The 22,338-nt window shown below is 50.9% G+C and overlaps 2 protein-coding genes across 5 annotated transcripts in view; one reads left to right on the top strand and one right to left on the bottom strand.

Moving 5' to 3' along the window:
- Window positions 1-14,748, bottom strand: part of Ankrd13a (ankyrin repeat domain 13A) — a 28,609-nt gene extending 13,861 nt beyond the window's left edge. Inside the window, exons 1-4 of the mRNA XM_051176509.1 lie at window positions 14,409-14,748; window positions 4,114-4,246; window positions 3,323-3,447; window positions 1,040-1,085 (exon numbers count right to left, since the gene is read on the bottom strand). Of these exons, the coding sequence (XP_051032466.1) occupies window positions 1,040-1,085; window positions 3,323-3,447; window positions 4,114-4,246; window positions 14,409-14,504 (400 nt within the window). The 5' untranslated portion in view covers window positions 14,505-14,748. The remainder of the gene's footprint in view (window positions 1-1,039; window positions 1,086-3,322; window positions 3,448-4,113; window positions 4,247-14,408) is intronic.
- A 1,109-nt stretch (window positions 14,749-15,857) lies between these two features.
- Git2 (GIT ArfGAP 2) overlaps window positions 15,858-22,338 on the top strand; it is a 45,015-nt gene continuing 38,534 nt past the window's right edge. For 2 of the 4 annotated variants that reach the window (XM_051176480.1, XM_051176478.1), the window contains exons 1-4: window positions 15,858-16,096; window positions 19,254-19,387; window positions 21,578-21,690; window positions 22,169-22,274. In XM_051176480.1, coding sequence (XP_051032437.1) covers window positions 16,045-16,096; window positions 19,254-19,387; window positions 21,578-21,690; window positions 22,169-22,274 — 405 coding nt within the window. In that variant the 5' untranslated portion in view covers window positions 15,858-16,044. The remainder of the gene's footprint in view (window positions 16,097-19,253; window positions 19,388-21,577; window positions 21,691-22,168; window positions 22,275-22,338) is intronic. The other 2 variants (XM_051176477.1, XM_051176476.1) reach the window with 1 other exon arrangement.

The raw sequence follows: 22,338 nt of genomic DNA, 5'->3' as shown, positions 1-22,338 counted from the left end.
CACTCAAGAGGCCGAGGCAGGGGGTCCATTTTGAGGCTAGCCTGGGCCACACAGCAAGTTTGAGGCTAGCCAGGACAACCCAGTAAGGCCATTTTAAACAAACAAACAAACAAACAATTAAGTGGCTGGAGTTATACAGATCCCTGTGATAGTCACTTGCATATGCTAAGTTCAACCCCAGCAGCACAGACAGACAGACAGACAGACAATAGGAAGGCTAGGGGTGTAGTTCAGTGGTACAGGGCACTCTTAGCATGGAGCAGGCCTGGGGCTCAATTCCCAGCACTAAAAAATAACTAAAAATAAAGAAAAATGCGTTTTTTATTTCAACACATGAGGGAAAAGAGTCAAGGAATTTCCCGTAGCCTGGACTGGCCTTCCAGGGCTGAGTGAGGAGTGTGTCCGTCTGGGCTTCTCACTTACACATCTGCTGAAGCGTGGCCACAGTTCCCCATTACAGCCTCCACTCACAATATATCAGGGATCTAAAATCTGCTTTTTATCAAAACCAGAAATCCTAGTGAGGTGAAAAAACTATAAAAATCAAGTGTTAGTTCACCGAGCTACAAGAAAGAAAACACCTAAGAAAACATGTTATCAATTGCCTTCTAGAGTATTCTGGGGAAATACATAAATTTTGTAGAAAATTAAACTAAAAAAAAAAAAAAAAGAATCAAGGAATCAAGCTAAACAACATAAGAAAAGTAACACATGGTAGTAAGTCATGGAAATGTTCGATTACAAACAGGCATTTAAAACTGACTAGTAAGACAGCCAGGCAGAGTGAATGGCACACGCTCAGTCCCAGCTGAGGCAAGAAGGTTACTTCAGCCTAGGTCCAGAGGCCACAACCAAACCCTGCTTCTCAAAGAAGCTGCAATCAGACTGAAACCGTGAAAACATGGGTGTCAGGGAACGCAGTGACAGGAGGGGACTATTTACACACACACACACACACACACACACACACACACACACACACACACACAGAGACCTTTGACAACGAACATAAACGTATCCCAAGCCCACAGCCACTCACCCCAGCTGGTGAATTCCCATTTCATCTGCACATAGAAATCCGGGGCCTGAAGGGCAGACAAAAGGTTAATAATAGGTGACCCATGGCACAGCAGGGTTGATGTCACTTCCTAGACAACTGTGAGCACTAAAACAAATAATTTGCATCTTTTTTGTTACTCTGTCCTGATGAAAATACTTCCAGGCAGCTAAGAAAGTTAAGGGGCACCAACTAGACGGCTCGGCGGGCAAAGGAGCTAGCAGCCAAGACTGATGACCCAGCTTGCTTCTCTGGGATCCACAGGAAGGAGAACCAACTCCCATAAGATGTCCTGTGAAGCCCACACACATGCAAGCCCTCACTCCAAACAAGAGGAGAAAGTGAGCACAAAGTGTCCCGGTTGGGCTGGAAGCATCAGGCTCCCAGCATCAGAGGATCAAGCATGGCCTTGTAACGTGGGTGGCGGCTATGCCCGGTGGAGAGGGGTCCAGTCTGCTGTACGGGGAACTGGACTCTGAGAGGCTGGACTCTGGGCGGTTCTCCACATTTACTGGCCACAGTGCAATAATGAAAAGGAGAGGCTACATGTCACCGTCTCAGGAAGCGGCTGAGTGTCCAGTTCCCTCTTAGAATTGGCTTTCTGGTGTTTCATGCCACCACCACCACATCCGTGTTTTAGGATGTGTGTGCGCACGTGTGTGTGTGCGTGCGCGCCTCATTAATTTCTTACAGAGGGCTCCTGAAGAAAGCCAATGACAGCCGAAAGGAGAGGTGTGCTGGGTGCAGTGTTGTGTGTGTTTAATTCCAGCACTTTCCGGGGAGACAGGTCAGAGGATCGCTGAGTTCCAGGCCAGCCGGGGCCGCACAGGGAGGCCCTGCCTTGGGGACCACATACATCAATCCTTTCCCACCTCCAAGGCTCTGCACTGGGCTGCACAGGGACACTGTCGTTAGAGGGGCGGGTTATGAACGGAATTGTTTCCTCTTCTCCCACCAAGGCTCTGCACTGGTTTTCACCCCTGCATAGAGCAGAAGGCAAGGAAACCTGCCCTGAGTGAAACCAGCCAAGGATAGCTGGTAAGGAAGGAATGCTAACATATGTTTTAAGAGACATTGCTGAAACATAAACCATCAACAACAGCTTCCAATGCCACTAGAAATGTCTGCAGACTTTCTGTACTCTGGGCAATGCAATCCACTTCTAAGGCTCAATGGAAAATTGAAAGGCTACTGACTTAGCTCAGTGTATATAGTACCTGCCTCACAGGCCAGAAGCCCTGACCTCCACCCCGACACTGCATGGAACCAGGGGCTCAGTCATCCTGGGCTGACCAGCCTGAGTGACAGCAACAAATCACAGATGACTTGGTGCCACTCAGAGTAGCTCAGCTGAGAAAACAGCAGAGCCATGTGACCTCTGCACAACCCTACACAGATATGTAACTACTTCATACTTCACGGGAAGTTGCATCATGGTTACGTGAGAAGTGAGTATGTATCTTCACAAGACTTCTCTCATGATTCACACAAACTGTTCTAAAGAGTGCTCAGACAACGGCCAAGCTTTCTTTATAGCCAAGTTCTTCCAGACAGCCATTTTCCTCAAGAATGTGCCTCAGCTAATGCTGTAAACGTGACTGGACTAGAGAATGGCTAAGGAGCTGTTCTAGGAAAGCCTCTTCTGTGCTTGAGCTGAGAGCCCAGAACAACGGAGATGGAGTCTCCCCTGCCTTTGTCCACTGCTGCCCTGGGCATACCACAGGTGCTCCCCGAGGTTCCCCTAAAGTGTGGCAGCCATCACCCCAAACTGCCCTGGAGCCGGGGAGTGACTGGGTTTTAAAGAGAGCTCTCACACTGATAACAGATAACGCCCAGTCAGTAACTGCAAACGAATTCAGATGGGTCTGAAGCCATAACTAGTGGCTACAAGTGTCGAGAGTGGCCAGGCGCTGAGGGCGACCCCGGCAACGCCCGCATAGCAACTGTGCCCTCCCCATTCCCATGACTGCCTCAGCACGGGCTCTGCTCTTAGGAGCACACAGCCCTAGGCAAATTGTGCTTGACATCCATTGTCCTTAAGCTTGAGCTTTAAAGTGGCATCGGAAAAGGAAAAGGTAAGCATCGTGCCCCAGAGACATAACGTGTAAGAAAGAGGCCTGCACTGCAACAACACAGGCAGGGGTCAGTCAGCACTATTTGGCAACAAAATGCCATATTCATTATTCTTAAGGCATACGGGAGATAAACAAGGGTGTCCAGCGACCATGACAGTGTTTGGTCAGAGTATGGCGTGGCCATGGCTACCTCAAGAATTTTGTGTAGCAGCTCAGGTACACCTTCGAGGGCCATGGATGTGTTGTGGTAGTCTCGGTGTTGCAGGACGGTGTATACCATCTCGGGATCGCCCGTGCTCACAGCTTCATGTAAAACTGGAAAACAAAAGGGCAAACTGAATCACTAAGTATCCTCATGTTCTCTGACAAATTCCAGCGCCAGCATGAACAGCCATCTGTGCGGCTCCGTATGTACCTCAGAGAGGCAGAGACTGAAGCTGGAGCTGACGGGGGACGGCCATGACGTCTGATTGCTAACTCACTGCTTCATGAAAGAAAACATAGCATGCTTACTGTCTTCATGAAAGAAAACGTAGCACGCTTACTGTCCTGATCATACCTCATGTATGCACACCGCGTGACTACGTGTCGCTCTGGCAGGTAGGACTTACACATACAATGTCCCTGCTTAGTCCACACAAAACTATTGTCACTAATAGTAAGAGGGTGTCCAAACAGGGAACGCCAAGATGTCACTAGAAGAGGCTACTTCTGGCACCCATATCTTTGATTTCACTGGCCTCAGTGGAGTTCCTACCATACCCCAGGGTAAAGCTGGCTTTGCTGACAGATGCTGGGGGCGGCCATTTCTGGAAGAGGAGTCAGCTTCCACCGAGGGTTCAGGACTGCAAGCCCAGCCTTTCATCTTGTCGACCCTGCCCACTGCCCTGAGAGAGACCCTGACTGAGAGGAAACTTACCACCGAGACCTGTCACTTTCAGCCAGGACACGAGCGAAGACGTGGGTAAGGTGTATACTTGCCTGTCCATCCCTGGCCGTTTTCTTTGGTCACATCTGCTTTATGTCGCAGCAAGACTCGAGCAGATTCCAAATGCCCCAAAGAGACCGCAAGGTGCAGTAGCGTCCGGCCCCGTGGGTCCAGGGCCTCGGCATTCTGGGGAACAAACACTGGTGTTCACATACTGTGCTTCTGAACTTAGCAAGTGCAGGAAAATAGAACATACTATGGGCACACATTAGCAACGGGCACTACGACTTGTGCGTGCAGGCGAGCACTGGTCAAACATGGATGTGGGGCTAGAGACAAAGGAGATGTCACTGAGTTGGCTGGGTTTTGTTATTGTTCACGACTGGCCTCGAGCTTGGGGGTGTGCCATCACGGTGCCCAAGTTCTCTTTGTTTTAGCTACGTTTTTAAGCGATGAGTCCCCTTTGCTAAAGTTATAGCCTAATAAACAAACAGGACTCTAGGCCTCCACCATAAACCAAACCCTTCAACACCATTCAAGTGAGGGCTAAGAGGGCCAGGGCTTCCATGGAGAAGGACTGGCCTGTGCCATAGATGGTGTCACTTCTCAGACGCATGGCAGCACCCAAAACAGGAAGTGCAGGCTGGTAATCAAAACCCAAAGCACAAGACTTAACTTGGTCAGAATAAGACTGCATTCCCCAGCAACAGAGCCCTGGTCTCACGGTGTGCACTGAGTTCCAAATGTCCCTAAGGAACACAGAGCAGCTGCGGCTCTCACTGACCAGAATGAGACCTGTCAGGATGTCTGTGGACACACATGTGGAGAAGTGGGAGATGACACACATCATCCACACGGGGCCTGTAGTCCTCATTCCTATTTTTCTATCAGAGCCCTCCTTTGGAGCTTCAGAGCCACACGGCAGAGTCTGGTGTGACCGAGTGTCGATGACTTGGCTCTGCATTTCTTCCAAGGACACAGTGAACTGCTGTGGAATGGGGAATGAGAGGCTTTCTAAGCGCTGACCGTTCCATAGGAACAGTGCTCTGCCTTCAGACTTGCTTGTTTAGGTAAACTGTCATCTCAAAAACCATCACAGGCTAAGGAAAGGAAGTAAAGTGGGCAGAGGGTTAACGGCCATGCTCTGACAGTTACGCAACCTCCTGTTCTGCTAAAATTATATCACAGTTATTGTGCAATGAAGAACTGTTATCGAGGAAAAGAAGTAGGAAGCAGGGTGCTTGCTGAACACGAAGTCCTGGCCAATCCCAGGCCTCAGCACTCTCCCAAGTGCTAAAATAGGATGCCCCCCCCTTCATGGGGATAGGTCCCAGGGAACCTTGTGAGAGCCTGAAGCTGAGTGCAGTACGAACCCCATAAATACACTATGCTTTTCCTACACACATTCATACAATGAGATGAAGAATTTTCACACGGCAGTTAATGATTCAGCCTCCCCACCTGTGCACTGAAGGACTGACTTCAGCTCCCCTTTGGCACATGCCAGGTGCCTACATCATCTCGTACTCTGGGGACATTAAGTAAAATAAGGGGCATTTGAGGACAAACATGGCGATGCACTTCTGCCCGCAGAGCTGATGCCCAGTGGCGGCTCAGTGATTGACGGGCATCAGCACACAGGGTGGGCTCGCTGTCGAGCATGGGTGACGGCCCATGTCACCAACAGGACTGAGCGACGGTCAGTAGGGATTTATTTCACCCCTGTACTCAGAGACACACAAGCGAAGATGGATGAATTTCCTGCTGAGTGGTTGCAGACTGTGGCTGGTCGTGGGTGGCGCCCTAGTGTCCTCCAGTGTCACGGGTGGCGCTCCAACTTCACTTCTGTTGCCATGGTGAAATTCCCTGACAAAGGAGCAGTTCAGGAGGAGGGAGGGCGATTTGGCTCCCAATTCCAGGTCGCTGTCCATTAGGTTACAATGACAGGAGCTTGAGACGGGCTGTTCACATCACAAGTGCCATCGAGAGCAGAGAGAACACATCATGCTCACTTGCCAGTTCTCAGCTTCTTTCTCCACTCTCTTAAAAAAGATTCGTTTATTTATTTTATGCATATGGTGCCCTATCTGCATGTACATCTTTATCCCAGAGGAGGACATCAGATCCCTCTACAGATGGCTGTGAGCCACCATACGGTTGCTGGGAAGTGAACTCTGGACCCCTGGGAGAAGTCAGTGCTCTTAACCTCTCATCCATCTCTCTAGATCTGCTGGTTTCTCCACTTTCAACACATTCAGAATCCCTTTCACAGGGAATAACACCACCCACAATGAGCTGAGTTTTCCCACATCAGCTAAGCCAATTAAGACACTCCCTACAGACACGCCCACTGCCCAACCCAGTGTAGACACTAGGTTGTGTCAAGCTGACAGAAAGCAAAGCCTTGCAAAGGGGAGCTCACTGTGCCATCATCATGTTCCTATCTGTGGTCCACACCACCTCCCACAGCTCTTCAAACTTCACTGCACCAAACAAAAACAGGGTCTAAGTATTATATTTCTTAAGCTTCCGCCACCCTCCTCTCTAACTTGTTTTCCTAAAAGTAGCAGGGCTGTAACTTGTAAAGTAGGAACACAGCTGAAGCTCAACAGTAAGGAAGGGATTAGCAAACTCACTCTCTTCAGTCCCCTCCATTACAGACACACAGAACTCCAGTGTAGAGTAAATGAGGTGCTGGCTCAGCACACGGAAGAGCTTTATAGCATCACCGTATTTGCCACAAGAAGGGAACCACTTACACCCAGAAACAAACAAATACCAACTGAGGCTGCAGTCACCACTCAGACATAAAAACAAAAACTCCAGTTCACTACACTGCTAGCTGTCAGCTGTCCTCAGCCGCAGGAAGGCGCACTCAGCATCACTGTGGAGTTGATGGGAATACTCCAGGGCTTACCGTGGCCGCTTCCTCACTTGAAAAGAAAAAGGCATGAAAAAATCCCCCGACTACATTACGATGTGACTTGAAAACTAAGAGAGGATAAAGATCGGGGGAAATAAGGAACTTTTAGACCAACAAAGGCAAAGGCCCCCGATGGCATCCATTGCACTGACAGATGCTAAGAAAAAACACCTAGGTTATTAAAAATCAAGAATGAACAGGATGCAGAGGATGCATCTCCACGTGTGGAAACACTTCCCACACAAATGACTACCCTAGGTGAGCCCAGGTAAAGTGCAGGGGCTGCAGGCCTCAACCTCCTCTAATTCTAGTTCCAGGGGATCTGGCGCCCACTTCTGGTCGTTCTGAGCATCCCCACTCACAAGGCCTACACTCATAAAGAAAAACACAAGATTACACATAAGCAAAATGTAAAGAAGTACAAGCATCTCTACTCATATATTACAGGATCATGGACACAGAAAATCTTAAGGAATACCATGGTGGTGGCACACTCCTTTAATCCCAGCACGCAGGAGAAACAGAGGCAGGCCGATCTCTGTGAGTTTGAGACCAGCCTGGTCTACAGAGCGAGTTCCAGGACACAGGGGAACCTTGTCTCAAAAAACAAAACAACCCCCCCCCAAACAAGAACAAACCAAACCATAGAGATCAAGGTATAAAACAAAGCCAATTGCATCTCTATACAACTTAGAAAAACAATGCCCCTTACAACAGCATCAAAAGTAATAAAAAGCACTGAGGGAAAAAATGAAATGAACATAAAGCGCACACTCTGAAGGGCACAAGGAACTTGTGAAAACGTTTTAAAGAGAAGCTAAAGGGGCACTGGCACAGCCCATGCTCAGGGTCAGACGACAAACAAGAGACGGATGGCACTTGCCAAACTCTGATAGACTCAATGCAGCCCCCATCAAATCCTAGCAGGTCTTTGTAGAAACTGACAAATTGATTCTAAACTACACAGAAACGCAGAGCCCAGAGTCATCCTTAGCAAAAGAAAAGCCATGGGGCTGGAGAGAAGGCTCAGGGTTAGGAGGCCTGTCTGCTTCTCCGGGTGACCTCGAAGCCAGTCCCCACCCACATCAAAATTTACAGCTACCCACAACTCCAGATTCGGGGGACCCAACACTCCCTTCTGATCTCTGAGGGCAGGGGGAACACACGTGGCCCACAGGCACACATGCACAATGGTCCACAGACACACATGTACACATAGCACACAGACACACACACACACAAGGCAAACAAATACACACGTGGTGAGCAGACATACACATGACACAGACATACATGCAGATTTAAAAGAGAAAAGACAATCAAGGATATACATTTTACAATTTCAAAATTTACTACACCAAAGCCAGCTCTCAGGACAATGTGCACCACCATAAGGGCGCACTCCTAGTAACTGGGGTAAAATCTGCGACCCTGAAATTAGCATATACTCTTTTTGCTTTATTTAGATCTGTGCTCTCGTTTGTGACAAGGTCTCCCTGGTCCAGGATGGCCTGAACTTGCTATGTAGCTGAAGATGACCCGAGGCCCCTGTGTCTCCTGTCTCCACCCCCTATGTCTGGATTTCTGCAGACACCATGGAACTCAGTCAAAGTTCGACACAGGCACCAAAATAATTCACTGAGAAAGGAACATTCCCTTTAGCGGAGTATGCTATTCACACCTAGAGTTCCAGTGCTGAGGGAAGAGGCCGGAGGTTCAGAATTTCAAGGCTACCAAAGGCTACACAGCATGTTTCTTATGAGCCCAAACTCCACAGAGACTGTCTTAAAAAAAGGTGGAAGATGGTGGCGCATGCCTTTCTCTTTGAGTTCGAGGCCAGCCCGGTCTACAGAGCTAGTTCCAGGACAGTTAAGGCTACACAGTAAAACCTTGTCTCAAAAAAAAAAAAAAGATGCAACCACTCTGAAAATCAGAAATTTCCAAGAAGTTTAACAGTGAGCATATTATAAAGGAACAAGATTGTCTATCTACGAAAAATAATTTCAGTTAGCCATAAGAACGGAGAACTGACACACACCATAATATACATCAATCTGCAGAGCATCATGCTAGACACAAAAGGCCACGTTACACAAGTCTATTTAGGTGCAGCATCCCGATGAGACACATCTACCCAGACAGAAAATACATTCGCTGCCTGGGACTGAAGGGTCAGGGAGAAGAAAAGCAGACCCTAAGAATATATGCTTCCTTTTTTTGTTTTATTTCTTTATCATTTTAAACATTCATTAATTAATTTAAGAATTTCAAGTGTTAACAGGTTAAAACAAAGAACCCAAGTTTGGATTTTGACAGAAATAGCACACTGAAGAGCAGACAACTGCTTGGTGACTGACAGGCAGTGGGACAGTGGCACGGGTGACATGTGGGGGTGGGCACACTACAAGCCAAGAGCTGGGACACGCCACACGCATAGTCTATCAGATACTTTTCTGTTGCTGTGAAAATAAATACCATTACCACGGCGACGGAAATGAAAGCATTTATTTATTTGCTCACAGTTAAGAGTCTGCTATGGGGGGCTGGAGGGATGGCTCAGGGGTTAAGAGCACTGACTGCTCTTCCAGAGGACCTGAGTTCAATTCCCAGCACCCACGTGGTGTCTCACGGTGACTATATGAGATTTAGTCTCTCTCCTGACACTCAGGAAGACCACTGTACACTTAATAAATAAATACTTGCGCCACCGCACGTGCTTGCTGCCCCGCGCCTGCTGGCGCATGCTCTTTGGGCAGCATTTTGGACGACCCGACCTTCCTTTTGCTGTCAGGCGCACCTGCTTCGCAGTTGTCACCTGTACCGTTGGGCATGTGGTGGGGCGGAGGCCTTTTCAGAATGCCTCGTTTCCGCTCCTTCCCGACCATTTCAGTTTTTTTTAAAAGAGTCCACTCAGTAGGTGCTCATGGAGCCTGGAGCAGGGAGTTTTACTTCACATCCCTATCATAAGCAGGAAGCAGAGTGAAGTCATTTATTTGTGTGCGCGTGTGCTTGTGTGTGAGGAAGTTGTACTTCACATCCCTATCATAAGCAGGAAGCAGAGTGAAGTCATGCATGTATGCATGTGTGTGAGTGTGAGAGGGAGAGAGATCTCAAAGAATGCACTTCCTCCACAAGGCCGCACCGCCAAGCCCCCAAACACACCACTGGCTTGGCATCAAGTGTAAAACTACAATTCACTCAAACCACCACAGGCAGATGAATGGTAAGATGCTGGAAAAACCATGTGTGTTTACGTGTGGCACATAAGACTAACCTACCATTTACAGCCGGTTCTACGGCCTGACGTGTTGCCTCCATTCTCTAGAGCTGGGCTCGCTCTCTTGTAAAAGGAGAGCTATGAAGGCTCCCACCTCGCAAAGTCAGAGCTGGCGCCATGCTTGACATCACAGTGAGCAGCCACCCACACTGGAGGTTCAGATCTGCTGTCACTCTTCTGCTAAGGCTGGCTCAGTGACGATAGTTACACTGGGCTGGACTGCAGCTAACGGAGCTCAGATCAGAGAGGACAGCATGGGGACTCAACAAACTCAGCCATGATTAAAAGTCCCTCCCTCTTTTGAGTCTGGAGTGAAGTCAAGGAATAAGGACCCCCACATCTCCTTTGTGCTTGCTAAGTCCACTTTTCTTGCACGAAAGCCTCTCTACCACTCTGCCAGCACAGCCAGTGAGTGGCTGAGTTTGGAGGGCGGGTGCACAGCCTGGGCCCCAAGTCCAGCTCCCACAGCTTCCATGACTTCTCAGCGCCTTGCTGACTAGCACACGGCAATCTGGGGCCCCCAACACAAGGGCGCAGCACCTAACGCCCTCGCCCCTCTCCTTTCTCCCACTGCCCTGGGCCGCTGACTGGGGCTCCTGTCTCCACTCAGATAGAAAAAGGCATTCCCTGGCGGTTTTGTAAGCTTGAGTTCCCAATGACTGAGGAGGAGCACCAGAGTCTGTGATGACTGAGGGGGAGCAGAGAGCCTGTGATGACTGAGGGGGAGCACCAGAGAGCCTGTGATGACTGAGGGGGAGCACCAGAGAGCCTGTGATGACTGAGGGGGAGCACCAGAGAGCCTGTGATGACTGAGGGGGAGCAGAGAGCCTGTGATGACTGAGGAGGAGCACCAGAGAGCCTGTGATGACTGAGGAGGAGCACCAGAGTCTGTGATGACTGAGGGGGAGCACCAGAGAGCCTGTGATGACTGAGGAGCAGAGAGCCTGTGATGACTGAGGAGCAGAGAGCCTGTGATGACTGAGGGGGAGCACCAGAGAGCCTGCAGGTGCTTCACCTCAGATGGCTCCACACTGGCCTCAGGCTAAGGGTGCTGACTAGAATGTGTGCCAGTGACCTCACCCGGCCTGCCTGCTGCAGCTCCCATCAGGGCCCAGAACTGCTGCTGTCTGGAACATTCTCTTCCCCTTGGCGGCTGCTCGCTTCTGCTGCTAGCTTCAGAGAAGAGTGTTCTATCTGCCACTCTCTGCCTGACTTGATCTCAAGACTCGCTTTCACCTTCATCCCTGCAAGTGCTCATTCATCCCCCAGCGCCAGTGGAGACCAACGGAGTTCCAAAGAACTTCCAGGAGGCCAGGTCACAACTGAACACACACACTTTCAACTACAGCGGCCAGCGGCCGGCCTCAAGCCCCACTGACCACTAAGGAGCTGATGGGTCAAGAGACACTATAAATGCCTCTTCTGAGGCCTGAAATACTCACAGGCGGCTGGGGTATTCCAGTGCCAGCCACCAGCAGCACTCAAAGCTGACAGGATTTTAGTGTGCCAGCTTCAAGCCACACTCGTTGTGTCCAAGACTGAAGGAGTAGACAGCAGAAGGTCAATGGCGATGACACAGTACAGCAAACAGGAGGTCACTGTTGGGACGACATGAAGCAGCACACCTTTCCTGCTATGCTACTTAAGGCTATTTTAGTGACATTGGTTATCTTGACCTCAAACCAGTAATGCTCAGGGACTCAAACAAGATGAAAATGCAAGAGGCCCTTTATTCAAGAGTGCAGAATTTCACAACGGTGGTGGCAGACCATGAGGCCCTACACAGCTGCTCTGCCCGCCAGTCAGCAGACAGCTCCAAGGATGAAGTTGGACTGCAGGGTGTGATGTCCAAGGTGTCCACGTCAAGGCCTCCTCCCGAGAGGCAAGTGCTACATTGTAAAATGGTCCATTGTAATAGGAGCAACATCAAAGCTCAGCCCTGAAGTCAAGATCTACCGCAAGATTTTAATTCCCAAGCACTGGGAAGCCTGTGTGTTTCCATTACAAATGTCCTTAAGGTTTGTCACGGTCAATGGACACCTTTACCACAGCTTTCAGGAAATGGTGACTTGCCACTTCCGAGACCAAGAGCCAAGGTGTGGCTCTAACTTTTGCTCTTCCTCCTCAACGGGTAGAATGCTGTTTCCAATACTCGGGACTGGAAGCCCCGTGGGTTGATGACAATGAACCTTTTTCTCACACAGGGTTTTAATGCCATGACTTCCTCTGTACTCTCCGCACAGCACAAGCTGAGAACTGTCTACAGTTAAAGCAGTGCTGAGGGCTGAGCCCAGAGCCACACCATGCCAGACAAGTGTTAGCACTCAGCTACATACCCCAGCTCCTTCCCTGTATTTCTACTTTACTTTTCATTTAGAGACAGTCTAACTTGCCCACACTGGCCTTGACTTGTAACTCTTCTGCCTCAGCTTCTGTTACAGGTGTCGGCCACTATGCCCACTCAAAGCTGGCTTTTGAAATGTCCAGGATGAGACTTTAGAGAAGGTCCCTGCGTGGTGTCAGCAGGTGGACTGAGATGGCCGGCAGTGAATCATTCTCTCTGGGGGCATGTGTCACTATCTCTAACTCTTAGATAGTTAGTTACTGTGTCATCTAATTAAGAACAATGGTTCTCACAGAACCTTGTTCTGTCTGGTTACCCCCCACACCCCACGCTGAGGATGAAACCTAGGGCCTTCCACCTAACAGACAATTATAACAACCACTGAGCTTTCCTGTTTATTTTCAGACAGACTCTCACCAAATTCCCCAGGCTAGCCTCCAACTCTGATCTTCTTGCTTCAACCTTCTGGGCGCTGTGGGTTATTGGAGTACACCACCACACCTTCCATGGAATCCTTTTTTTTTTTTTTAAATGAAAAAGGTGACTTCCAGGTCTCCTCGAGTGCCTGTACAACTTAAAATATATACGGCAAGCTGCAAACCAGCACTTAACAGAACTGTTCAAACAGCATTCTGTGGAGTGTGCCCAATGTTTGCCAACCAAAAGCACCAAAGGCTCTTGACAATTACGGTGTGGATGTTAAGTCGTTCAAAAGCAGGCCTTTTACACACTGGACAAGATGAACAAAGCCCTCAGTAAGAATCATGACAGGTTGTGGGAGTAATTACAGACCCTTAACTTATTTGCTACTTGTTAGTATGGAATTCGAGAACACCAATACCTACTAAGACTGTTGCAGTGCCATTAATGACATCATCTCGGGCCAGGTGGTGGACAAGAAACCCCAGTAAAATAAGAATATACATATAAAGCAAAGCACCTCGACCTCGACCAGGCACTACTGACATCTGCAGTCACATAACTCTCTTGTGTGTGTGTGTGTGGCGGGGGAGTGATTACCTTGAACACTGTAGGACACAGTGGGGTCGCTGGCCTCCACCCAACAGCAACCCCCCCCCCAGTATAACAACCAAAAATGTCTCCTTGCACAGCCACAGGCCCCCTATCATCTCCAATCGAGAAGCACTGAGTTTGAGAGATGGCAAAGTATTAAAAAATAAATAAATAAACCAAAGCACTTCAGAACGGGGAGGGGTCCTGAGGGGTCTGAGCGCCAGACAATCTCAAACATTACATCAGCCGCCTTGGGGGAGCTCGTTAAATTCTGATTCCTAGGCCCAGCCCCAGAACCATCAATCTAGACGAGTCCTGGATTTTTCCTCGTCGCTGCCCACATCCTCCTCACCCTACGGGGAAGGGAAGGTAGAGTGGGACCCCAGAACGTAACTGCTTTGCCCAAGGTCACTAGGGAGCTAGAACCGGGCCTCCGAAGCCAACCGAGCTCTTCTCCAGAACAAGGGTGGGTGAAGTAAGGGGTGTGTGTGTTGCTCTTCCGCCTTCGAGGCCATAAAGCCTAAGGGTGCATTCTGGGGCCACCCGGCCTGAGATAAAGGTCCCGACTTCGTACTCGTTAGCCTGGTGGCCTTGCGCAAGGCAAGCAGGCTCTGGGGTCTCGGTTTCCTCCCCTGTCATGTCAGCATTCATCCCTAGCGACACTAGACAGGGGACGCCGAACCAAAAGCCCTGGGCACACGGCCCGGTCTACAGGAATCGCTCGATGCGGGTCCTAGCGGGGCTGGGGGCGGGAGGCGAACCGACCCGGACTCGGCTCCGCGCACCTCACCTGGCCCCGCAGCTCCTTCTCCAGCTGCCGGTAGTCGTTGTTCCAGACCAGGAGGTGCAGCGGGAAGCGGCTGCTGGCGTCGCGGGCCGAGGACATGGCGAGGAGGCCGCGTCCCGGGCCTGACCGCCCGCCTGCCGCCACCAGCCTCGATCCGACGGGGTCTCGGGGGCCCGGCCGCCCGACTGGCCGCAGAGCGAGGGGAGGAGAGCGGCGAGCGGGCGAGTGCGGGGCGCGGCGGGCGGCTCTGGAGGCCCGGGGTCGCGGGCCGGGCTGGGGACCGGCTCGGGGACCCGCTCGGCCGCGCCCACCCCGCGCCCCGCGCGCTCGCGCCCGCGCTGACAGCTCGCGACCCGACTGCGGCCGGCCGAACCGCCCCGAACAGGGAAGTGCGCGGGGCGCTCCACCGGGCGCCGCGGCGGGGGACGCGGGTGCGGGCCCGACCCGAGCGCCGAGGCATTTCGTCCCGCCGCGCCCCCACGCGGGGACGCACGACGCGCCACGGCCCGCGGAGCCGCGGGAGACACCCCGGGAAGCCCGAGATCCCCGTGCGCGGACCTCAGGGTGCGCGCCCCCGGGCTCTGCCCTCCCCGCCCCAGCCCCTCCAGTGGTTCGCTCCACAACCCGGCCCCTCCCATTGGCTCCGCAGCCCGGGGGTGCGGTGCGAGCCCGGAGCAAACCATCCGGCCGCAGCCTCCCACGATTGGTCGGAAGCCATTTTGGAAGTGGGCAACGGGAACTCGTTTGCACGCGCGGCAGCCCTGAACCCTGGAGAGCGGGCACCAGAGGCCCTCGCGACAGCGGGGTGCCTGTCAGCGTCGGACGGGGCTGGTTCTTTGTTGTATCCGACGCTCTGTGGCAGGCTGAGCGCTGCCTACCCCAAGCCCCAAGCCCAAGCACGCTTCCCCCAAAACGGTCTCGCAGTTGTCCCCCGGAGGAGGGGGAAATCGCCCAGTTGAAAATCACGTATCTTGTCTGGATTGTCATCTGGGCTGTAATTGAGAGTGCTCACCGTGAAGGTCTACCCCGCATCGGTAGGACTGTGGCCCAGAGGACTAGTGGAGTAAGTATGCAGGCTGGCACCCTGCTCATCACACAACGGGAGAACCCCGTGTCGCGTCCGCCCAGGCTTATTGCAGCCGCCCAGCTTGTCAGACGCGTGGGTGCGAGGGCCGGCCGAGAAGTGTGGCCGACCCAGCCGGCTCTCGGGGGTGACGCTGGAAGGGACCAGTTAACACCGAGATTGCAGGAGTGCGTGGCATCGGGGAGGCGGGCACGGCCCGTGCTTGTGGGAAGGAGTAAACGAGCGTCGGCGGCTGCCCGTCTCCGGGAGGTGGCACGCTCAGAGGGTTCGCGTCCCGAGGCTTTGCTTCTCGTCAGCCCTGGACCAGGGAATCACTTCCCGGAAGGATGCTCGGGCACACCCCTGCCCTCATTCAAGATGGCGACGAGAGGCGCGCCCTTTCCGGTCACATGACCCGCCGGGCTCGGCAGGACGTCTCCCCGCGCGTGCGCAGTGCGCCGGGGCTGCGAGGCGCCGAGGGGAGAGGCGCCGCCAGCGCCGCCCGGGTCCCGTTAGAGCGGAAGCGCCGCCGCCGCCTGTGCCGCCGCGGGCTTCGCGGCAGGTGAAGCGCGAGCCATGTCGAAGCGGCTGCGCAGCAGCGACGTGTGCGCCGACTGCAGCGGGCCGGGTGAGTGAGGCCGGCGGGGCGCGCTCGCCGCGCTCGCGGGGTCGGGAGCTCTGCCTGGCGGGGCGGTCCCGGCGGGCGGGGACGGGAGTGCGGCCCGGCCTGGCCCAGCCCCCGGCGCCCGGCCTGTCCGCCGCGCGGCCCGGGGCCGCCCGCTCCCTCCCTCCCGCGGCCCGGCCGAGCGCACGGGCTCGGGGCCCGGCAGCGGGCGGGGCGGGGCGGGTTCGGCGGCCCCGGAAAGCCGGTGACAGCGAGGCCGCAGGTGTCGCCCCTTCCCGGCCCCCGGCTCCCCCGGCTCCCCCGGCCCGGCCGCCGCTCCCGGGCACAGCCCGAGCTCGGGTCTGCGGTTTGAGGGTCTGAGCTTCCAGCAGGAATCGCCCCTCGGCGTGACCTTGGACTGATGACTCCCCTTGCTCAAACCTGGGTTTCCCGGTCGCAGCGGCCGGCGGATGCTCCCTAGGGGGTCGTGGCTTTTGTGTGCCGGCCCTCAGTTCAAAGCCGCTCTGGTGCCTTCTGCCGCACTTTGGCTTCGGAGTCCGCACCGAACGCACAGTCGCTGGCGGTGTGAACCCGGGGACATGGACCGGCCAGAGCGGCTCCCTCCTACTGCAGATAGCGTTTGGGTTTGAAGATCGGATCTGGCTTAGTAATTGGAACCCAACTCACAAGTCCGGATTCAGGTTTTCTTCTCTTTTTTGAGCTTGTTTGGCTTGGTGAAGTCAGTTCCATATTAGATGACTTTCCTGGCGCAGCAGTGTTCAATAAACAGCCCTGATTAAGTCATTGAACACAGGCGGCTTGCCACTGTTTCATCTTGTCTTTTGGATGCAGCGGCGGGGGGTTTTAAATAGTGCGGTGCTAACCCTCACTTGTTCGGTGGCCCTGGGTACTGCGGGTTAACAGTTCAGAGGGAAGGTAAGGGACAGGCAGGGAGGCTTCAGAGGACTGCTTCATGCTGTAAGCCAGGTTTGTTCGAATACCATTTTCTCTAAAATTGTCGCTTGTTCCGCTTCCTCCTTTTCTTGCCTGTTTTCCGTTGATTCATGTGTGTCTAACTTAAAACTTCCTCTTGGGATGCACGTTCTTTCCTTCTCCACTGGAAGGTGCATGGCAAAAGCAGATGGCTTCTTCTTGCCACCCTGAAAACCATTTGTGCCATTTCAGGGCCTCTTCTGTCGTTTCATATTAGTTGTCTTGAATGCCAAAATCTAGAAAGACTTGACTCACACTTCCTTCCTGTTTTGGATATAACGAGGCTACCTTGAAGGGTGAACGGCGGCTAGGATTTGTGCTGCCTTTTGTGCACCCATTAGGTGATTGGGTGGAGGGTTACCTGTGGGGTTAGGGCTCCTTGAAGATGCTAAGGCCATCTCAGAAAATGCTGGGATACTTAACTCTCTCGGTCAGGATTTGCACACGAAGGGTAGAGGCACAGATACCTTTGAAGTCCGTGTGTAGACTTAATTTTCATTTTCAGGGTTATCAGTGTTCTTCCCTTGGGATTCTGGTCCATGGTGTGTAAGTGATTAACCGAGGCCATGTTTAATGTGAGCTAAATCATTGCTGTCCTTCTCCTGCCCAGGAGTTCTGTGAGCCCCAGACAATAGAAAGCAAAGCCAGGTGTCTGTCAGCCTTCACGCCCCCCCCCCACACACACACCTCAGATCGCCCCCCCCACACACACACCTCAGATTGCCCCACACACACACACACACACACCTCAGATCGCCCCCACACACACACACCTCAGATTGCCCCCCCCACACACACCTCAGATCGCCATGGTAGCACCTGTGCTTGAGCCTGCTGGATTCTTTTCTGTTTTGTTCTAGGGAAGACTCTTCACTGTGATTATGTGTTGTTTACCTTGCTGGCGCCCAAAGCCAGAACCTCACAATTGCTGGGAGAGCTCACGCCCAGCCCTGATACTTGCTTGCTTTTAATGAATCTAGTTCCTTATGGGGCATCGTTCCTGTGTCCCCATGACAGGCACTTTATTTAGTCTTCTTTGTGTTGTCCCTCCCTGTCCCGCTGTGAGGACACTCAGAGAAGTAACTTGCCTCAGACGATTGCACAAGAAGTGGTGGCCGAGTTGAGATTCGATCCGCGGACTTTTTGTCTACTAACCAAACCTCTTACACCGTATTCTCTGGCTCCCAGGGTTTGTCTTTGATTGAAGTCCCTTCACTCTTCATTATGTGGTTTGAAGGGGTTAGAATAAACTGTTAAAAATGGTAAGCATGATACACATGCACTTTGGAGATTTTTGTGGACACTGAAGAATTTTAAAGTGTAACCCTTAGGCCGGGCAGCTGGAGTAGCACCTATTCTTACCCTACTGTGCGGCTGACAGAATGGGAAAGGCCCTGCCTTAGAAAGGGATTTCTAAGGCTCAGTTTACTTGGCCAGATCCATCCTGCCCGAGTAGTGTGAATTATTCCTCTTGTGAAAAGTTGACTGAGGAGGTTTTGTGGGTTAGTGTAGTACTAACAAGAAGTACTGTTCATTTTGGTTGATGTCTTTATTTCTGTGAGGGCCTTCCTCCAAGTGAGCTGCAAGAGTGGACCCAGCGGGTTGTCTAAAACAACTGGTGTCCTCATCGCCTTAGAGGGGCCGCCCTCTCCTGCGGTTCTCTTCTGACTCTCTGTGAGCATAAGGGCCTTCGCGCCCCGCACCAAGCAGCCTGCACCTCACTGTTTACCTTGGATACTGTACATGGATAAGTCACTGTCAAGACTGTATCTTATTTACAAAGTGATTTATTGAGCTGAAGGGGGAGCTCGGTGGTAGAGTGCTTGCCCAGCTTGGACAAGGCCCCAGGTTCAGTCCCCAGCACTGCACGGAAGCAGAATAGAATGATCCGCCCCTGCTCCTTCAGTCTGTTTCTTTACTGTTCTGTAAGAGTACTTGCCGATGGTGTGGTGGTGGACCACAGTCAGGCGGTGCAGGAAGAAGACAGCTGCTGTGTGCGGCTGTGGGTCTTAGTTCATCAAGGTGGGTGAGATCCCCAGGCTGGTCCATCCTAGTCATATTTGAGAAACGTAAAAGAACAAAAACGTGTTCTATTTTTTCTTAAAAACCAAGCATCAGCCATCTTTTGGCATCCTGTATGTAGCAGCCAATTAGTGTCCTTGCCACTGAGGTACCATTCTTTTTCCAGATCCTTCCTGGGCATCAGTAAATAGGGGAACTTTCATATGTGACGAGTGTTGCAGTGTACATCGGAGTCTAGGGCGTCATATCTCCCAAGTAAGGCATCTTAAACACACACCATGGCCTCCAACACTGCTTCAGGTAATGATAAAAAAAATTCATAATTAGAAACTTGTGTTTTAGGATTGTTATTTTAGCAACTAAAAGATCTCCTAACATACGTCTTAAATCTTATAAAAATGTTTGGGTCATAATTGAATAAAGTGTTGTGTCCTTCGTTTCTATGTGTAGTGTAAAGTATTGTCCTGTACTGAAATCATTATATATTCTTTCTTTGATCACCTAACATAACCTTGTTCTCTGAAACGCAATTATACATAGACAGATATATCAACAGAATGTATCAATAAAAGTTTACATTTCTTAGTAAATTTTCTCTGCTGCCTTTCTAGCTTGTCACCAGAAGTTGTTTTATTTTGTTTGAGACAAGAGTCTCACTATGTAGCCCTGGCTGGTCTTGAACTCACAGACATCCTCTTACCTCTGCTTCCTAAGTGCTAAAATTAAAGGTATGCACCACCGTGCCCAACATTAGAAATTATGTTGTGGTTAATTTATTTTTAATGCATTGATGTTTTTGCCTGTATGCATGTTTTTGTGAGGATGTCAGGATCCCCTAGAACTGGAGTTACACCTTGAGCCGCCATGTGAGTGCTGGGAATTAAACCTGGATACTTTAGAAGAGCAGCCTGTGTTCTTAACCACTGAACCATCTCTCCAGCCCCCAGAAATTATTTTTGTTTTTTAGCCTTTTTGTAGATTTACTGATTTTATATGTGTAAGCATTTTTCCTGCATGTATGTGTGTGTGTATATATATGTATGTGTGTGTGTATATATGTATGTGTGTGTATGTGTGTGTGTGTATATGTATATGTGTGTGTGTGTATATATATTTATGTATGTGTGGGGGGGGGATCTCCTGAAGCTGGAGTTAGCACCACGTGGGTGCTGGGACTCAAAGCTGGTCTTGTACAGGGACAGGTGCCATCTCTCCAGCCCCTAGAAATTAGTCTTAAAAGGTCTGCCTTTCTTATATTCTGTAACGATGACCCTGAAAGCCACTGCTGAAAAGCTTGTCATGAACTTGCAGTTCCTGAGTACCTGCTTATATTTTTAGACCATTTTTTCCTGCTTTGATCAAATAGACTGAGACTCCTCAGAAATCCCTCCAGCATCTGAAGCTTTTATAAAGCGTCGCTGTCAGGCAGAGACTAAGTGAGCGTGTTTTGATTTCATGCCTAACGCTTGTCTTTGTCCTATTTGGGAGTCAATGTCATGTTTCTTGTATACATTTGGGGTACACATTCTTCAGTTCTTCTGAAACTCTGGATTAATCGACCATTGTAGCTGGAGTTTCTCGACAGGTCATTTTCACAGTCCACAGAAGGATTATTCCATTGCAGTGCATTTTGTAATGTTTGCCTTAATACATATCTCACTAAATCTGCAGCCTCTGCACTCTGCACTCCGTAAACTCTCATGAATCAAGGTACCCAAGCAAGTGCTTTGAGTTGCTCAGAGATGCCCATGAGCTGCATGAGCAAATGGATCTTTAGGAGTCCTGTTGGGAAGCAAAATTGTGACATTTATTAAGACGGGTCTACTTAAGCCGGGTAGTTGTGGCACCTGCCTTTCATTCCAGTACTCAAGAGGGGAGTTCCAGGACAGCCAGGGCTACACAGAGAAACCCTGTCTTCCAAAGACCAAAACAATCAAACAGGAACGTTCTACCTAGAAGTTCCCAAAGGCCCATTCTCACACAAAAGTCTGTCTTTGTTTACAGTTTACAAAGGGCCCAGAGATGAGTAATTAAGATGCTAGGGTTGATACTAAGGTGGGACATGAACCACAATGGGGTGTGGGAGAGAGGTAGCACTCAGATACACATTTATTGCATTACTTTATTTAGAAAACTAACAATTATTGATAATAACTTTAAATGGGTGGATGTAATGGAAGGTATTAAGTGACTAGTGTGTACGTGGGTAAAGTAGCTTTGTTCAGGGGAAGATGCCACCCTAAAGCATCACCAGTCACTTTTTCTTCAGTTTCTAAGTACATGCAATCAAGCCAGATTGGCTGTTTCACAAGCAAAGCTGAATCCTACCTACCTGGAGCCGTTCATTCTCACTCTACAATCAGAAGCAGTAGTGGAGTGGCACACAGATGTGTTAGCGTGTTTAATGGTGTGTTATGTTTCCATAGTTTTCACTGATCCTTTCTGAATATTTGAGGAAGTAAAATATCACTCCATGCTGCTTGGTTTCAGATGGTTGAGACCTTGTATAACAATGGTGCTAATTCTATATGGGAGCACTCTCTGCTGGACCCCGCGTCTATTATGAGTGGAAGACGGAAAGCCAGTCCCCAGGATAAAGTACAGTGAGTGCAGTGTCTCACACTACTTCTGTTTCTTCACAGCCAGAGGCCCCGTTGGGAGGTGTGGCTATTTTGATGGGCCTTGTGCCTGTGGCTTTTGCTGTTGGAAGGGCAGAGTGAGGGACATGGGCCATTGCTTGCTCAGTCACCCAGCTGAATGCATCCAATTGGAGACCAGAGCTTGGCGACTAGGTGTGATCAGAACTAGTGGCAGCCAGACCAGAGACCTGGCTTCCAGCAGCTTCTGTCCAGGGCCTCACCTAATGAGGGACTAAATGCTGCTTCTTCCTGAGTTCCGGCAGTTGAGGAAGTTAGAAAGGGAAGAAAGAGGGTATAAAAGTGGTAATGTGTTTTCAGATCATGTCCAGCACCGCTAAAGTGTATTCTCAAGTGGGGGGTGTGGCCACTTCCTCCTCTTACAGCACAGAGCGAGAGAGTGTCTGAACTGCACATGAACTCTTCTTCTTTGTTTTCAAACCAGCCCCAATAAAGCAGAATTCATCAGAGCCAAGTATCAGATGTTAGCGTTTGTCCACCGATTGCCCTGCCGTGACGACGACAGTGTGACTGCCAAAGATCTTAGTAAGGTGGGCACGCTCTTTCCAGTCCCTCGGGGGAGCCTGGTGAGACAGCGGGTCGATCCACTTGGAA

Source organism: Phodopus roborovskii, unplaced genomic scaffold (genome assembly GCF_943737965.1).
Source record: "Phodopus roborovskii unplaced genomic scaffold, PHOROB, whole genome shotgun sequence".
Classification (NCBI taxonomy): Eukaryota; Metazoa; Chordata; class Mammalia; order Rodentia; family Cricetidae; genus Phodopus; species Phodopus roborovskii.
Note: the sequence above shows the minus strand (reverse complement) of the source record. Positions and strands in the feature narration are given on the sequence as shown.